The sequence below is a fragment of the Pleurodeles waltl genome, chromosome 4_1 (genome assembly GCF_031143425.1).
Source record: "Pleurodeles waltl isolate 20211129_DDA chromosome 4_1, aPleWal1.hap1.20221129, whole genome shotgun sequence".
Taxonomy (NCBI): Eukaryota; Metazoa; Chordata; class Amphibia; order Caudata; family Salamandridae; genus Pleurodeles; species Pleurodeles waltl.
This window is the reverse complement of record NC_090442.1, coordinates 841,438,571-841,457,616: the sequence shown is the minus strand read 5'-3', so window position 1 is coordinate 841,457,616 and position 19,046 is coordinate 841,438,571. Positions and strand designations below refer to the sequence as shown.

At 44.1% G+C, this 19,046-nt stretch overlaps 1 protein-coding gene across 1 annotated transcript in view; it reads left to right on the top strand.

Moving 5' to 3' along the window:
- The window catches only part of GAS2L3 (growth arrest specific 2 like 3), a 189,164-nt gene that overhangs the window by 153,744 nt on the left and 16,374 nt on the right, over window positions 1-19,046 (top strand). Inside the window, exons 7-9 of the mRNA XM_069229601.1 lie at window positions 8,057-8,120; window positions 8,657-8,795; window positions 17,557-17,664. Coding sequence (XP_069085702.1) covers window positions 8,057-8,120; window positions 8,657-8,795; window positions 17,557-17,664 — 311 coding nt within the window. The remainder of the gene's footprint in view (window positions 1-8,056; window positions 8,121-8,656; window positions 8,796-17,556; window positions 17,665-19,046) is intronic.

Genomic DNA, 19,046 nt, shown 5'->3' with positions numbered 1-19,046 from the left:
ATTGTATTTTGATTAGGCTGCTTCTGGGCTGTTTAGATTTGCTACAAGATTGGGCTTTAAACATCTGAAAGAAATGATTACCATTTATAAGGGCAAAAGTGGACCGGGGACAATCTACGGGGCTTGCATCGGGGGAACTGCAACACTTACATGATTCAGCAGGTGGAAAATAGATGCCTGAAAAGGTTGCGTTCAGTTCCATCTAGATGCTCCAATTACATCTGTCATGTAGAACTTGATGTACCTTTTATAGAAGATAAAATTCATGTCCCACCTCCTTTATTGTGGAGAGCAGTATGGATAAAAGAGGCCACCTCTTTGAACAGGAAGGTAATAAGTGACTGTTTGATCCTGGAAGAGGCACAGCAGGTTACCTGGCTGAATCATATCAAGACTTTGGGCCTCATTACGACTCCGGCGGTCCTTTCACAAGACTGCCGAAGCCGCTTCAGGCAAAAGACTGCCAGTAATGGAGGTCTTATGCCCGCTGTATTAGGAGTGTTCCGCTGGCCAGGCGGAACACTCACCACAACATTGACGCCAGCTCGTAATTGAGCCGGCAGCAATGTTGTGGTGCGTCGGGTGCAGCAGCACCCGTTGCACATTTCACTGCCCGTAATTCGGGCAGTGAAATTAGCGAAGGGGCTGTGCATGGGGCCCCCTATTTCACCAGCTTTTCCATGGTGGTGTTTACTGCCATGAAAAGGCTGGCATATAGGGACTCGTCATCCCCAGGGCAGCTCTGCTTGCAGGTCAGCGGTTTGACCGTGGCAGCTTTGCTACGGTCACAATGGAGCGGTCGGACTGCCCTGTCTGCAGCAGTCCGACCATTATCGTGAAGACCGCCAGCCTCCTAAAGAGGCCCAAAATGTGCTAGTATTGGCTTGCTTACTTTCTTTGAGAATCCAGAATCATTGACAGGAATACATAAAAGGGATCTCCTCTCAAGAATAACTTAAGTTGAGAATTGAAGAGAGAGAAGTTATTGAACATAGCAAGGCAACCGTGATAGCACATACCAACGGGCTAAGTGTCCGGTCTGCAGCCTTAAGACGATTCAGAATGTGCAACACAGATTTTTATTGACAAGATTAGGCCTTCCATCCATTATTTATGTGCTCTTAACCCCTTTTCCCCCTCCAGTGCCAAGCCTTTTTTTTGGCTATTTGGGGTAGTTCGCGCTTAGGCCCTCATAACTTTTTATCCACATAAGCTATCCACGTCAAATTTATATCCCTATTTTCCAACATCCTAGGGATTCTAAAGGTACCCAGTGTGTGGGCTCACCTGGAGGAAACCACAAAATTAGCCAAAATACAGTTAAACTTTATTTTCTTTTTCAGAAAAATGGGGGAAAAAGTGCTGCAGAAGAAAGCATATGGTTTTCCCCCTGAAAATGCCATAAACAAAGGGGTTGTGGTGCTGAAATTACCATCTTCCCAGTTTTCAGCAACAGGCAGACTTGAATCAGAAAACCAAATTTTTCAACACAATGTTTGCATTTTACTGAGACATACCCCATTTTAAATATTTTTTGTGCTTTCAGCCTCCTTCCAGTTAGTGACCGAAATGGGTGTGAAAGCAGTGGTAGATCCCGGACAGCTAAACATTTCTAAAAAGTAGACAACATTCTGAATTCAGCAAGGGGTCATTGTGTAGATCCTTCAAGGTTTTCATACAGAAAGGAACAGCTGAAATAAAAAAATATTGAAATTGAGTTGAAAAAACAGCCATTTCTGTCCATGTTTTCTTCTGTAACTTTTTCCAGGTATGGCACATATTTTAAAGCAATATACTGTTAAGTCTGCTGGACTCTTCTGGGTTCAGGAATATATAGGGTTTGTAGGTTCATCAAGTACCCTAGGTACGCAGAGCCAATAAATGAGCTGCACCTTGCAATGGGTTTTCATTGTATACCAGATATACAGTAATTCATTTGGTGAAATATAAAGAGTGATAAATAGGTTTCAAGGAAACCTTTGTGTCCCCAAAATGGGCACAAGATAAGGTGTTGAGAAGCAGTGGTTATTTGCACATCTCTGAATTCCAGGGTCCCCATACTAGCATGTGAATTACAGGTCATTTCTCAAATAGACTTCTACATAGTGTGTTGCATTTGGAAGGAAAAGATGTAGAGAAAGACAAGGGGCAATAACACTTGTTCTTATATTCTGTCTTTCCCCGAGTCTCCCGATAAACATGGGGCCTCACTTGTGTGTGTAGGCCTAGTGCCTGCAACAGGAAATTGCCCAAACCACAACGTGGACACATCACATTCCCCCCCAAAAAAGAATAAAAACAGACCTGTTTTTAGCAAAGTGCCTGGTTGTGGATTTTGGCCTTTAGCTCAGCCGGCATGTAGGGAAACTTGGCAAACCTATACATTTTTTTAAACTAGACACCTAGGGGAATTCAGAATGGGGTGACTTGTTGGGCTCTCACTAGGTTCTGGCACCCAGAATCCTTTGCAAACCTCTAAATTTGTCCCAAAACACTTTTCCCTCACATTTCGGTGCTGCAAAGTTCTGGAATCTGAGAGGAGCCACAAACTTCCTTCCACCCAGCATTCCCCCAAGCCTCCAGATAAAAATGGTACCTCACTTGTGTTTGTAGGCCTAGTGCCCGCATCAGGGAAGGGTCTAAAACACAACATGGATGCATTATCTATTACAAAAGAACCCGTTTCTGCAAGGGGGCACCCTTGTTTTTGTTCCTGGGCTCAGCAGCAATCTAGGGAAACCAACCAAACCCAGACATTTCTGAAAACTAGACACCGGAGGGAGTCCAGGGAGGTGTGACTTGCATGGATCCCCCAGTGTTTTCTTACCCAGAATCCTCAGCAAACCTCAAATTTAGCACAAAAAAAAAATCACATTTTCCTCACCTTTCTGCGTGGGATCACCGCACTGGCACATATTTCCTACCACCTAATGTTCCCCTTGGTCTCTTGATAAAAATGATACCTGGTTGGGAGAACATGACGGGCTGCAGCATCGCTGTAGTGTGCTGAGCACTCACCGTGATTCCCGGGCGGGGCAGAGATTCTTGCTCGCACCAATGTGCTGGCGCATTTTACAGGAGTCTCTGGCACTGGGGGTGCTTCCAGGCTGCTCAGACGGGCGGAACAGCACTACAGGATTCACATGCTGGGACAGAGCCGCCCTTGAGCTCCTTCGGTCAAGCAGAGCTGTGGTGCAGGCTCCCCTCCGTGGAGTTAGAGGCAGTGTCAGCACAAGCAAAGGCTGGGTCGACATAGAGCCTGCTAGACCGATGGTAAGGAGGAGTAAGCTGGTCTGGAAGGGGACTGAAGCACCGGAGGGGACCAGGAACTCGCCAAGACACCAAGAAGGGGGGGCCCTGGCTCAGCTTACTAGGAGATGAGAGCAAAATCAAGGTAGAAAGGTTAGTGACCCTTTGGGTGGTGGATTGGAAGGGGTTTCTTTTCCTAATAACAATGTTACCTTAAGGCAGAGTGAGGGCTTTACTCATAATTTGGGGTCCGTATGTGAAAGGTAATATTACTGTCTTGGGATATGGATCCAGAAAGCAGATACAGAACCCAGGTATTAAACATAAAACTAAAATTACTCCCTCACTTAGATCATATTTCAAAATTAAGCCAGTGATAGTGGATTCATCATCCAGGAAGTTGGAAATGCAACAGGAAAATTGTGTTCAAGGTCCTTTAGTTATGAAGTGGCCGAGAGAGTTAGGTCAAGAGGCCCCCTCCATGCAAACCAGTTAAGTCTAAGGGTTGGTGAGGAGTTAACCCAGGACTATGAAGGGGACCCCAATACAGCCACTCAGAGAAATGGTCCCGCCTGTCAGAAGTGCAGGCCAGAGGCTACCAGAAGATTTTGCTTCTGATCAGGCTTCGGATTGTCACATGATGGGCCCTCAAGCTGGTCCTGTTTGTGATCTCTCCGTGGAGACAATGATTCTCTCCATCTCTAAAGACATTAGAAAAGGTTTTTAAATATCTGAAAAAAATCAGGGAGAAATAAGAGAAGCCTGTGAGGCATTGGAGAAGAAGCTTGATCTCCTGTCTTTGAGAACTCAGGCTCTTGAAGAAGCGGTGGGAGCCATGAAAGATGAACTAGGACTACATAAAGATGAAATTCAGGTGTTGAAGGAATATGAACATGTCTTACAGAGTAAACTGGAACAGTTGGAGAATAGCTCGAGGAGGAACAACTTGAGAGTGTTACATGTTCTGGAAGGAGGAACTCTGAAAGGATTTGTGGTCTCACTTAAGTCTGCACTCTTGTTAGAGGAGAGTGAAGAAGAAATCATAAGAGACATTCAAAGGATACATAGAGACCGCTTTGAAAAAAAAAAACAAATAATAGTAAGCCTCTAAAGATTTTTATTCACTTTTTAAGAAAAAATTATTTCCAAGGCATTAAAGTTGAAAACTATTAACGTTCAGGATTTTTTGTTCGAGATTAGATCAGACCTGTCTAAGATCACCATAAACAATCAATGGGAGTTAGGGCGGCGGCTAGGGGAATTCAAAAGGCTAGGAGCGTCTGCACAGTTTAAGTTCCCCGCTATCCTTCGAGTTATGTACAACAGCAAAATATACCATTCTTTATAAATTTGGAGACCCAAAATTTTCAAAAATATAAAATTGAATACTTTGTAACCTCGCAGTGAGTTGGTACCAGTTAAGACTAGCAGCGGGAGTTAGTTACTATAGTCAATACACCCCCATTTTGGATTCACCAAGCCCCACTGAGTGCCTAAAGGATGTCTTAGCATTGCCTATTAAGAAGGCTGGCATAGCGGTTTGGGGAGACCTTTTCAGGGAAGGAGCCTTAATATCTTAGGAAGAGCTTGAGGATAAGACGGGAGGGTCCTTTTCAACTCTGAAATATACTCTATTAAAAGGTTGGGTGTTGAAGGCCCGAACGACTCCTGGAGCGGCAAACATTTTGGAGGATAGAGTACTTTCTGATTCCCCCATACTCAAGAAGGGTTCGGTCTGGTACTGGAAAATTCTAGAGGGTTTGGATGGCGGATTTGCATTGGCTGGCACTCTCTGGGGAAATGTTATGCCTCAAGAGAAATATGTCAAAAGTGAATGGCGAAATCCGCCCCCCCCCCCCGCATCTGGACTGGCGTCACGCTCTCCTCTATACCGCAAAAATTGATTTAGAGGCGGGTGGTTTAAACAAGAGGAAGGAAGAAATGTGGAACCCTTTGGTAAAATGGAGAAGAGATCAAGGAAGGTGGTAAATGTTTAAGAGGGCTTATGATTTGGTTTCCGCAAACCAATGATTACACTCCCTCCCCCCGCTCTTCAGCTGTGTCGGTGTTTACTCACCGCTGGATGGCTGAGTGAGAGAAAAGGGAGCTGCATGCCATGGGTCATCTCCATATTTGAGAAGGTGCAAGGTGGAAATATGGAGTTGGTTCAGGATTTTGAGGTGTATGAGGACAAAAAAATGATACCTCACTTGTGTAGAAGGGCCAAAAACATGTTGAAATTGAGAGGGAACCAAAGAGGGTCCAAAAGGGCAGTTTGAAAAAAAGTTTTTAGGCTGACAAGTGGGGCAGAATTTTTATCAGTATAGATGCGACAATGCTGGGTGGTAGAAATTTTGTGGATTCCTGCGGATTCCGGAAGGTTCAATCACAAAAATGTAGGGAAAATGCATGATTTCAAGCAAGGTTTGCAGGGCATTGTGGGTAAGAAAATTGTGTGGGGTGCATGTGAAGCATACCACCCTGGACTCGACCAGATGTTTAGTTTTCAAATGTGTCTAGGTCTGATGATAGATTTCTCTAGGTGACAGCGTCCCAAAGTCCAAAAAGTGCAGCTGCTCACCACTCAAAGAGGGACTATATTGAGAGTTAGCCAAGCTCCTTTGACCCAAAAGTAAAATCAAAACCCCAAATAATCAAATGTCCTCTTGCTTGCCGTTGGGATAAGATCCTTTAGTTTGCAAGGCGTGCTGAAAGGCTGTTACCCCCTTCATAACCATGCCCATACTGGCTGGCAACTCCCACCGCTCTATTTTGTTTTTTAATTCCCTGGCATCTAATAGGCTTTCTGACCTCCCTACCCCCTACCCCCCCTGGAATGGATTGGGAGTAATGGGCAGAACAACTTTGTCACCATTTATTTGGGGTGGGGGTAAAAAAATAATTCTTCCTTGGTGTCTAATGGGCTTGGGGGCAGATGGACCTTACAAAATTAGACCGATCTGCCCCCTGGGGGGCAGAAATAGCCATCAGTAATGTGCCCTCATGGTGAGTGACCCTTGCCCAAGGGGCCGCCCCCCCAGACAAAACGCACACACCGATCCCTGGTACCTAAGTGGTTTCTGCCCCCTTGGGGGCAGATGGGCTTAATAAAAATAGGCCGTTCTGCCCCCAAGGAGGGCAGAAATGGTCAATAGTAATGTGCCCCCATAGGGAGCAACCCTTGCCAACAAAACACACACAGACACACAACAATCCCTGGTGCATAAGCGGTGTCTGCCCCCCCTTGGGGCAGATGGGCAAAATAGAAATAGGCTGATCTGCCCCCAAGGGAGGCAGAAATGGCCTAAAATGATATGCCCCCATTGGGGAACGGCCCTTGTCCAAGGGGCTGTTCCCCTTATGTAAAATAATTTTTATTTAAATCCCTGGTGTCTAGTAGTTTCTGCCCCCCTTGGGAAAATATTGGCCTAATAAACGTAGGCCGATCTTCCCCTAAGGGGGGCAGAAATGACCTAATATAATATGCCCCCCGGGGAGCGACCCTTGCCTAAGGTGTCGCTCCCCTTTAGTTTTTTGTTTTTTTTAAATCACTGGTGTCTAATGGTTTCTGCCCCATGAGGGGAAGATTGGCCTAATAAAAATAGACCAATCTGCCCTCAAGGGGGGCAGAAATGACCTAAAATAATATTGCTCCCAAGGGAAGCAACCCTTGCCGAAAGGACCGCTCCCCCCTGTAAAAAAGAAAAAAAAAAAAAAGAAAAGAAAATTAGCCCTGGTGTCTAGAGGTTTCTGCTCCCCTTCGGGCCAGATACGCCCAATTAAAATAGGCCATTTAGGGGGCAGAAATGGCACAAAAAAAAAATTTCCACCGTTGGGGAGTGACTCTTGCTCAAGGGGCCGCTCCCCTTCTTTGTTTACTAAAAGTAAACAAAGTCTCTGGTGTCTAGTGGGCATTCCTCCAGCACAATCGCTATGTGATTGTGCTGCAGGAATGCTCAGAGAGACATGAGAGGAAAGAAGTGCTTCCCCTGCCATCCCTGCCCGAGGGGTGTGGGTGGTTGGCCCACAGGGGGAGCGCTAGCGCGCCCCCCATGAGCCAGGTGCAGGACGTAATGGTTACTTCCTCGGCACAGCAGCGCTGCAGCCGAGGACATAACCATTACGTCCACGGCACCCAGGGGGTTAAGGAGGGTAATAGTAAGCAATTACCACTGTGCCCATGTGATTCCTCTTCAGAGCAAACAACTGTCCATCTCATCTTTTTTTGTGATTTTTATGTTGCACTGACGAAAAGAGGCATCTTACCATTGATACGATCTTTAAATTGTTTACAATGCGGACCGGCTTTGCAGTTTCTCTAGCAACTAAATTCCTGTTTATTTCCTCTTCGATTTTGAATTTTTTTCTGCAAGTTAGGAAAACTAGAAAGAAGGGCATGGTATGTTAGAATGGACTTTTATTACGAAATTGAATTTTAGGATACAATATGATTTTATGTTGGAAAATATATGAAGCTTTGGAGTGGGGGGCAATATACATTTAAATTCATTGTGACATGTACAAATCGTTGTAGGCTGACTTTGCATGGCTTTGGTGAATGGGTATACAGGTACATTTTTATATCATTAATGTGTATTTTACATTTTTATGAAACATACTATGCTATGAGACTTTTAGGGGTAACAGGATTGTTTTAAGCAATATGTGTTTTTTAAATATTTTCTCGTATGAAACACGTTGATGTGTAACTTATATAACTAAGTTACCTGAAAAAAGTTGACTTGACTTGACCAGATAACTTTGTTTCAACAATTTGTTTGCTTTGATTTATATTATTTTCTTTCAGTTTTGCACAAAGACCCAAGGCAGGTCTGTCTTTGTCTTCTGGAACTTGGTCGCATTGTGTCAAGGTGTGTATTTTTAGTATCTTAACTCTTTCCTTCTCAAATACAGCTTAAAATTAGAAACTATTGAGAGCATTTACAAACCTCTCCGGAATTTCAGAATGAACATTAATATTGTGGTAACCATATTTAGAAATTATTTTATTAAAAGATTTGGTAGGTTTTATTGTAATAAAAACATTGACTTTTATAAACATCAGTTTACACAGCTCTGATGTTTCTGCTGAGATCAAAATTGGACTCAAAATGTGTAGTGAGTTCGCTATATTTAGTAGTATGGTTTTCCAATAAATATTGAACATGATTAAATGGAAGAGTTATGGTACTTTAAGTGGATTGCACGTGTTAATTGTTTTATTAGATTTAAAAATGATGATGTAATTGGACTTAGCCCAAGTGCATGCCTAATGAAGTCTTGCTTAATTTGCTGGATAAAAGGTGATGTAGGTGGTTGCAGTTCGCGGACTACTATTTACACTCCTTTAATTTAATGTTTATATTATTCACATAAATATGCACCTGTCTCTTCAATTGTTTTCAAGATATGGAGTTGAACCTCCTGTTCTGGTCAAATTGGAGAATGAAATTGAATTTGAAGAATCCGTACTCATTTCATCGGGATCTGTAGTTCCTTCCAGTGCCTCCAAGTCATCTTGTCATCATGGAGAATTGCATGAAGCGGTAAGCCTGTGTTTCACCAAATTAAAATTAACTGCATACTCCTATTTATTGACAATTATGATCGCCATCATTTGTACAAACATGTTTACCTATATAGAATTCTCGCTCACTAGCGTCTTTTTTTAAACCAGTGCAAACCTCTTTTCCCCTTAAAAACATCTTCCTGTATTTAGCATTGAACATAATATATTAGTTAAGGTATTACATATGGGTTTCTAGTGCATAACTCCACTTTTCAGTCTTTCTTTCTTTGAGCGTAGCTTTTCTCCTGTATATCGGTCCTTATTGTAGTGCTCTTTGAAGCTGCCTTGCACTTTCCCTAAGGATTATTGCAGACATTTATCTAAATTAGATGTTCTTTCAGCATTTTCTAGACTTAGGTTACACTAGCTGATCTTGCTGGGCATCCTTTTAATGCCAGAGGTGAGAAGCTGTGTGTTCCTCCAAAGTGCCATTGTGTTCTGTCATTTCGTAAACTCACAATTAAAGTTGTGAGCTTCTGAGTGCCATGTTGCTTCATCCTAAACCCCTGAAGTGTACAATGTTCTACAGTGTCAGTGCAGCATTGTTTACTTTCCAAATGCCCCATAGTAAAATCCTTCAATCTTTGAAGCTGTTGTTTGAGGGATCTGTATGTAGTTGTTCTGGTTTGTGTATTGGTGTTGTGTTTAAATGTGATTAGCCTGGCTTGTAAGAAACCTGTGTGTATTGTAACTGTCTTTGGTTTTGTTTCTATATTTATTTTCCAGACAGTTCTTGAACTGAAATAAGCCCTCTCACCCTTAGAGTTCTCAAGCAATGTGTATCTGATGTGGTGTCAGTTATCAAACCATTCAATAACAAACCATTTATCAAACCCATCTACTAGCTTTTAAACCGTGCCTTCCTTTTAATCAGTAGAATAGATTTAGTTACTATGTGCCTGCTGGGCTCCTAGAGTCAGAAATCCTCCCTTCCTTCCCAAGCACCTTCTTTCAGTACAGTTCAGGAAGTGTAAGTTGAGGGATACCAAGTGGGATTTTCTGCCTTCCTTACAGGAGTTTTCACAGCTCTTTGTTTAGGGAAAATGTCTCAATTGTGATGCCTAAAGATGTTAACACATGTGCAAAGCCTACAATCAGAAAATGTAGACTACCAGAAAGATGATTTGATTTTCGTAGGATTTCAATCTGAAGAAACACCTCAGTACAGTAGTTAGAGAGTTGGAAAAATTCAATCCACTCTTGCCAGTGCTCTTTGGAAGATAGAAGACCTTTCCAGACTTTCCTAGAAAGCCTTTCTGGAGGGGCTTGCATCCGCTCCAAGCCCCATGTGTCAAATCTCATGGTAGCTAGGATGCCTCTCTCAGGGAGAAAGGTGGACATCTGGGCAAAACACCCACAATGAATTGTTTCAATTCAAGATACTAGTTTACCAGAATTTGCATTGTCAGTCATTGAGTCATGTGAGGTCATCTGTCAGCAGCACCCACCTCCTAGTAGTAGGCAATTGAAAACAAGATAAAATATGTTTGGAAACAAGTTTTTTTTTCCTTTGCTTATTGGCTCAAAGGAATTTTTTGAACAGTTTTCAGTGCTCTGACAGTTGTTCCCTTCTATCCAGGCTACTGGTCATTCTGTAATGATCGTATTTACTACTTTATCGTGATGCTTGTTTTGTTATGAAGAACAGTTGAGTCATATTTTACATCTTAAAAAGAATTGCCATTTTAATAAAAATCCAGAAGAGTAGCTGTGAGAAAACTAGAGCATTTGCAAGAGCAGTGTCTAACAGTCTCTTGCCACGTTGTACCAGAGTTAGCCTCTTTGACGGACTTGTTCTCCTCTAATCCCTTCCCAAAAAAGGCTGTGCTTGAAAACAAGAAAATAAGTGGATGCATAAAGTTGATTGACTTTTGTTTGTTCTTCACAAAACTGCCAGTCTGTAAATCTTTTACGGTTCTTCTAGATTTTGACCATGTTAACAAGATGTAGGATTTGAAATGTGTTGACAGCTGTCAGTAGCGTAAAGTCCTGCAAATAATTATAGGAATGTAGAGATGTGAAGTAGGATCAAAAGAGTAGAACTACAGTTTTATAGGAATTTATAAGAAAAAATCAGGTGTACATCGAAGATTGAAGAGCAGAACATTAAGTAGACTGATGCGGATGGGGCCTGTCATCAAAAGAAGGAAATAGTTTGTCAGTCTTCTGTAGACAAATAATACAGAATGCAGTACTAGTTGCTAGGAGTGAGTACATCAGATGTATACTGACAAAAAAAGAAAGTGTTTGGGGTGAGGGGCAACGCTGCACCACAGTGTGATTGGTGGATCCCTGAGAGAGCTCTAAAAGCACCAGGTATCCTTTGTAAATCTCTGCAGTTCTACATGTGTCTAATTAAGCCTGACAATGGATAGCTGTCCTTGAACTAGTAGAGGGAGGGAAAAAAGAGAAGTCAGAGGGGAACATCTGCTTTCCTGAACTAACGGCTCAAATTGGTGTGGCAATTCCAGGCCACGAAATATGTGACAAAAGAACAGGTTAAGAAAATGGCCAGTGACTGACCCAGTTTTCTCCCGGCAAGTGCAGAAATGTGAGAGGTGGGAAAGCAGAGAGGGTTAAGGAAACTTCCTTTAAGAACACACTGCAGGAGTGCTGATGTTGCTGACTGCTTATATCTCAGGATGCTGCTGCCCGTGCACAAAACAACCCCGATCAGTCCACCGTCTCCAGTAAGAAATGGACCCTTCTTGTAGGAACTTACTCTGACCTGCCACTCTGGAACTGGGATAGCAGCATTATTGTCTGGTGGGGATCATCTTGGATTGGGTTGTGACAGGTCATGCAAGGTCAGGTATGCAGCCATGATTCCTTCTTGGGCTAATTCATTTTGCTTTTCTTGGAAGCAGTGTAGGCAGTTGGCTCTGTATATAGTTTCTCAAAGTGAGAGATAGTGTGCACAGACTCCAAGGGTTCCCCTTAGAGGTAAGATAGTGGCAAAATTAGATAATTCTAATGCTCTATTTTGTGGTAGTGTGGTCGAGTAGTAGGCTTATCAGAGGGTAGTGTTAAGCATTTGTTGTACACACACAGGCAATAAGTGAGAAACACACACTCAAAGACTTAACTCCAGACCAATAGTTTTATATAGAAAAATATATTTTCTTAATTAGTTTTTAGAACCACAAGTTCAAGATTTGAAGTAAATACATAAAATGCAAGGTACTCCACACAAGTAAGTTAGGAACTTTGAATTAGAGCAATAACATACACAGATTTTGTTAAAATGGCAATAAGCTATTTTAAAAGTGGACACACTGCAAAAATCAACAGTTCCTGGGGGAGGTAAGTAATGGTTAGTAAGTCACGTAAGTAAAACACTTACAAGTCTACGTTCCTGGGCATAGGCAGCCCACTGTTGGGGGTTCAGGGCAACCCCAAAGTTACCACACCAGCAGCTCAGGGCCAGTCAGGTGCAGAGTTCAAAGTGGTGCCCAAAACACATAGGTGCCTATGAAGAAGAGGGGTGCTCTGGTTCCAGTCTGCCCACAGGTAAGTACCTGCATCTTTGGAGGGCAGAACAGGGGGGTTTGTAGAGCACTGGGGAGGGGCACAAGTAGGCACACAAAACACACCCTCAGCAGCACAGGGGTGGCCGGATGCAGTGTGCAAAGCAGGCGTTGGGTTTTGTATAGGATTCAATGTAGGGATCCAGGGGTCACTCTAGCTGTGCAAGCAGGGCACAGGGGGGCTTCTCGGGCCAGCCACCGACTGGGCTAGGCAGAGGGTCGCCTGGGGTCACTCCTGCACTGAGGTTCGGTTCCTTCTGGTCCTGGGGGCTGCGGGTGCAGCACTTGGTCCAGGCGTCTGGTTCCTTGTTACAGGCAGTCGCGGTCAGGGGGAGCCTCTGGATTCTCTCTGCATGCGTCGCTGTGGGGGTCCTGGGGGGTCGTCTCGAGCTACTCACGAGGTCGCAGTCGCCTGGGAGTCCTCCCTGTGGTGTTGGTTCTCTGGAGCTCGTGCCGGGGGCGTCGGGTGCAGAGGGTGAATTGTCACGCTTCCGGCGGGAAGAGTGAAGTCTTTGAAAGTTGCTGAAAAGTTGCAATATTGTTGTTGTTTGTTGAGCAGAGCCGCTGCTCACAGGAGTTTCTTGGTCCTTAGGTTCAGGGCAGTCCTCTGAGGCTTCAGAGGTTGCTGGTCCCTGTTGGATGCATCGCTGTTGCAGTTTTTCAAGTCAGGAGACAGGCCGGTAGGGCTGGGGCCAAAGCAGTTGTCATCTTCCGCCGTCTCTGCAGGGCTTTCAGGTCAGCAGTCCTTCTTGTTTCAGGTTGCAGGAATCTGATTTCCTGGGTTCTGGGTTGCCTCTAAATACTAAATTTAGGGGTGTGTTTAGGTCTGGGGGTAGTAGCCAATGGCTACTGTCCTGGAGGGTGGCTACACCCTCTTTGTGCCTCCTCCCTGAGGGGGGAGGGCACATCCCTAATCCTATTGGGGGAATCCTCCAATCTCAAGATGGAGGATTTCTAAAGGCAGGGTTCACCTCAGCTCAGGACACCTTAGGGGCTGTCCTGACTGGTGGGTGACTCATCCTTGTTTTTCTCATTATCTCCTCCAGTCTTGCCGCCAAAAGTGGGGGCAGTGGCCGGAGGAACAGGCATCTTCATTAGCTGGGATGCCCTGGGGTGCTGTAACAAAAGGCATGAGCCTTTGAGGCTCACCGCCAGGTGTTACAGTTCCTGCAGGGGGAGGTGAGAAGCACCTCCAGCCAGTGCAGGCTTTGTATCTGTCCTCAGAGAGCACAAAGGCTCTCACCCCCGGGGGGCAGAAACTCGTCTCAGTGGCAGGCTGGCCTGACCAGTCAGTCCTGCACTGAAGGATTGGGTAAATTACAGGGGGCATCTTCTAAGAGGCCCTTTGTGTGCATTTTGTAATAAAACCAACACTGGCATCAGTGTGGGTTTATTATTCTGAGAAGTTTGATACCAAACTTCCCAGTATTCAGTGTAGCCATTATGGAGCTGTGGAGTTCGTTTTGACAAACTCCCAGACCATATACTTAGTATGGCCACACTGTGCCTACATTGTCTAAGAATAGACTTAGACTCTGTAGGGGCATATTGCTCATGTAGCTATGCCCTCGCCTGTGGTATAGTGCACCCTGCCTTAGGGCTGTAAGGCCTGCTAGAGGGGTGACCTACCTATGTCACTGGCAGTATTTTGTGGGCATGGCATCCTGAGGGGGATGCTATGTCGACTTTGCCTTTTTCTCCCCACCAACACACACAATCTGTAATGGCATTGTGCATGAGTTAGGTCAGGGGGCCCTAAGGGTGGCACAACACATGCTGCAGCCCTTAGGGACCTTCCTTGGTCACAGGGCCCTTGGTACCACTGGTACCTTTTACAAGGGACTTATCTGTGTGCCAGGGATGTGCCAATTGTGGAACAATGGTGCATTTTTAAGTGAAAGAACACTGGTACTAGGGCCTGGTTAGCAGGGTCCCAGCACACTTCTCAGTCAAGTCAGCATCAATATCAGGCAAAAAGTAGTGGGTACCTGCAACAGGGAGCCATTTTCTTACAAGCAGTGAACAACCAAAAGAAACCACAATGAGGGAAAGACAATCCAGTCTAGTACAGTGTTGGAAAACAACACCCAAGCATCAATATCATCAAGTAATTAATTAATTCCCGGGTTTTTCATGTTATCCTTTCATGGAAAAGGCCTCCAAACTTCCATATATGTTCAAATTAGCTCACAGATATATATTCAATAAGTCCACAGAAGAGCGTGCACTTGTGCATGAAATTTCTTTATTCATTTTCTACATTTATTCCACAAGAGTGCCTTCAACAGGTAGCCAACACGTTTCGTCCTACTCAAGGACTTCTTCAGGGATACAAAGGAAATATAAAACCACATTTTAAAACCAAAGCCATTAAAAACGACAAAGTATTGTCCATTAACAAAGAAAGATTGTAAAAAATAAAATAACAAAAGAGGGTATGCATAGAATCAAACAAGTCAAATGACTCTTTAGTATTGTTATACACTTGTAACAGTGAATGAATTCTTAATATGTACATGTGAAACTATGAAAATAAGGTATTGAATACATACCATTGGGAGGTATTAATACCATTAATATTTTGGGCTATGAAAGCATATTTTAGCTTGTTTCCACTAATTATATCTACATGAGTGTGATTTGGGTAAGTATGGATCTATTGAATTGCTTATGGACTTGCACCAACAGTTCAAATGTTAGTGTACTTTATTCATGCCTTGATAAAAACATTTTTTGTGGACATTTTATTATTGTTGCTAATGAATTATAGGAGGTTACTTGGTGTCATTGTATATGAAGTTGGGACTGGTGGTGTTGATCAAAAGTTTGTGGATTCAAGTACTACTGACTGGATCGCAGTACCATAAATTATAATTGGATTGGGATGCCCCCAGCCAAAAAGAGCATACCACGAACCCTGCCCCTAAAAACAATTCTACCCCTGCCCTACTACCCCCACGCCTAAAACTTAAACTACCTCGACCCTCCATCCCCCTAAAAATACCCTGAACCCCCCACCCCTACACCTAAAACTACTGTGACCTCCTAAAACCTAAACTACCCCGACCTCCCACCCCATAAACTAAAAATACCCCAACCCCCACCACGCCCCTAAAACTACTGCGACCCCCCCACTCCCTAAAAACTAAACTACCCCGACCCCCACACCGCTCCTAAAACTACCCCTAAAAACTAAAAATACCCTGACTCCCTGCCCCTAAAACTACCGCGACCCCGCCCCCTAAAACCTAAACTACTCCGACACCCCACCCACCCCCCTAAAAACTAAAAAAATACCCTGACCCCACCACCCTGCCCATAAAACTACTGTGCCTCCCCACCCCCCAAAACCTAAACAACCCTGACATCCCACCCCCACCCCTAAAACTACCCCACCCCAAAAAGTTGGGGGAAATTAGGGCCCTCATTTTAACCTTGGCTGTAAAAACCGGGTGTGTGTTGGGCATTGAATGTGTGTGTGCATGTATGGAAGTGTAAGTGCGTGTATGCTGTGAATATGAATGCGTGTCTGTGTGTATGTTTGGAAGTGTGTGTGTGTGATTGGATGTATGCATGCGTGTATGTATGTGTGAATGAGTATGTGCATGTGTGTGTGTGTGAAGGGAGCGAGAATGTAGGGGGGTGGGGGGACTTGGAGAGGTAGAGGGGTAACGGGAGGGAGGGGGAAGGATATAGCCTACCGCCATGGTTTCCGTGGCGTTACGAACGCCATGAAAACCATGGCGGTAGGCATGGTCATAATCCCACAGGCGGAACAATGGCGGCCGCTGAGCTGGAGGTAGATATCTCCAGCCTGGCGGCTGTTACCACCGTGGCGGTCAGAGTGGTACATTGGTGGTAAGTACCACCAGCCTTTTAGCCTTTTAGCGACACTTACCGCAACAATATTGCCGACCGCCAGGGTCATAATGACCCCCTAAGTGATTTGCCCAGAACCACAGGATGTTGACTGGATGCCGAGACACGAACTTAGGTCCCCAATTCTGAAGTCTGCAGTGTTTCCCGTTACATAACAGCTGGAGAGCTGCTGCCTTTTTTTCCAGTCTCGATAGCCCATGTTCCCCTTCTTTACCGCCCTGCATCCCATCCGTTATCTGTGTTTACACCACCAACCAGCTCTAGGGGAAAAAAAGCACTATGACTCCGCCTGCAGTGGCCGCTTCATACCACTTTTATTCTAACACATAGCGATGCTGCACAGCAGCCATGCTGCTGTACAACTTAGCTAAAAGACATTGGCAAAGCCAATATCTCTCACATAGGCGAGACTTATTGGCTTTGCCAGTGCTTGTTTCCTTAGCTCGTAGGCTTGAGGTCACTCTAGCATAACAAACCTTAACTGGCTAAACAAAATGTTGACTTCCAAGGGCCATGAATATTTTCCCCTTTAGTCTTTGCTGAATACAAACTTGGACTGTTTGGTGTGACTACTTTGTACACGTGCTTCTGCGGTGGTTGGGAGTGGAGATGCAGATTTTAAGACTTGTCATTCACATAAAACCTGCAGGCAATTCAGGGAATTCTCTCCATTTCAAAGATAAATACTGAATTCAGATTAAAATTGGCAGAACAAAGTGTGAAGACGTAGAATGAGAATTGAAGCGGTTTTCCAAGAGTAAACAAGAATGGGGGAAGAGAGAAGGATGCTACCTGCTCTTGGTTAAATGGTGAAGACAAGGTTTTTTGAGGAGGACGTTAATGCAAAATGACCTTCAATTAATATTTCCTATATACTTTTATTGTGAATGTTCTAGATCGCAGCTAATTTATCTAAAATGATTGCGCTTTGAATTCACATCATATTTAATCCAGACTGTGCAAACTAACATTTTTCTGTTTGAGATTTTTCAGATTTACGTTTGTATCTGTGACGTGTAAAGTTGAAACCACTAAAGCGCATTAATAGTAGTGACATTACACAAGTATCCGTGTTTGTAGAAGTGAGTGTGGGACCTTTCCACGCTCTGTACACTAACCGAGTCAGCATTCTATAGTTTATTACCATAATTCATGTGCATGCTGACCATATGGGGACTACTATCTATTTAGCTATTTCTGCTGTATGAGGATATTTACTACACTGAAACGCTGTGATCCTCACGTCAACGAATGCGTACGGTTCATACTCGGTGGAGTGCTTGAAAGAATGCGAATAAATAACTGGCCATGTTTTTCCTTTTTTTTTTTTAGGTTAAACATATAGCAGAAGATTTGCCTTGCAGTTGCTCCAATCGGTTTTCTATAGAGTATTTATCTGAAGGGCGCTACCGTTTGGGGGATAAAACTATTTTCATACGGGTAAGCATGAACTTTAATTACAACTCGTAAACATAGACCTATAAATATGTTTTGTTTTATGAAGTTGTCTATTCCATCACTGAGCTCCACAGGGAAGGGACCTGTACATCTACCGCGCGGCTGGTGGGTAGGACGAGCAGGCGCTTTACGCTTGAAAGGAAGCGCTCCCTCGTAAGATTTAGGCCTGTCCTTCATCGGCCTGTAGCCCGCTCCGGGGCAGAGGGAGGGACTGGGGCAGGAAAGATGGGATACAGGCCAGTAATCAGATTCCCATTATCGCCCTCACGGCCTCTGCCAGGCCCTGGCATGGACTACTGCATCCATATTGGGCAGACCCTTCCAGGAGGGGCGGGCGGGGTCACGGGGATACTGGGGTGGCAAGGTTTTACAAACTGAAGGGGGCATGTAATTCGGTGAAAACAATCTACGTGGGACAATGTGGATGCAAAATAAAAAGTATTAACCATGAAAGCCTTTGAATAAACATTGAACGGTTAACGTTTTGCCGCAACCTCCAGTCTAATGCGACCTGATATAATGTGTTACTGCCCCAGTTTGAATATAGGTGCTCTGTTTTTTGGGGGGATTTGCTGTGTATGGAAAACAACTTATCAATACCACCAGCATTGGACACAGGTCCTTGAAAAAAGCAATCGATTCATGGGGAGTTAATGATCGCAGCCGTCATTTCATTCTTTATCACTGAGCCCGTTTATTGAAACTGTACACTATGTACAGCTATGTAGCGTATGTAGATTATCAATAAAGAAGTGGTTACCGCTATAAATAATTGTTTACCACAACACGGGCTCTTCAGCGCATGAGCAGAAAGCCTGGGGACGGAAGCAATATGGCGCGATGAAAGCACTGTAGCCGAAGCACTGTTGCAAGAGGTCATGCACATTGTGCTGGTTCATACACTTATCATGTATGAATGATGCCTTAACAATGATCATTGTAGCGTTGCCAGTTTACAAGCCATTATGAACATTTGTGAGCTAACAAGATGTTAGAAAAACATTGAGGAGGAACACCTTACTGGTAATATAACATGGGCATGATTCTCCGTGAGCCCACTCAGCATGGCTACTAATGTGGCCACACCAACCCCGCCAACAAGACAGTTTATAGAAAGCCATCAGAATGATTAATTTGCAGGCTCTGGGTTTTGGGGGGTGGGAGGTGATTGGACCTGGGTATATCTTCCCCATGTAGTTTTCAAAGAACATACAACCCATCTTAATCTTGTATATAGGCAACAGCTGCTGTTATTTCAGATATACTTTACCCAGGAGAAAATGGCACTGTAGCTGAAAATTATGTTAAGGATGTGGTAAATGTCCAACTTTTCCATTCTGCATGTCATGGAATTGAGACTGAGC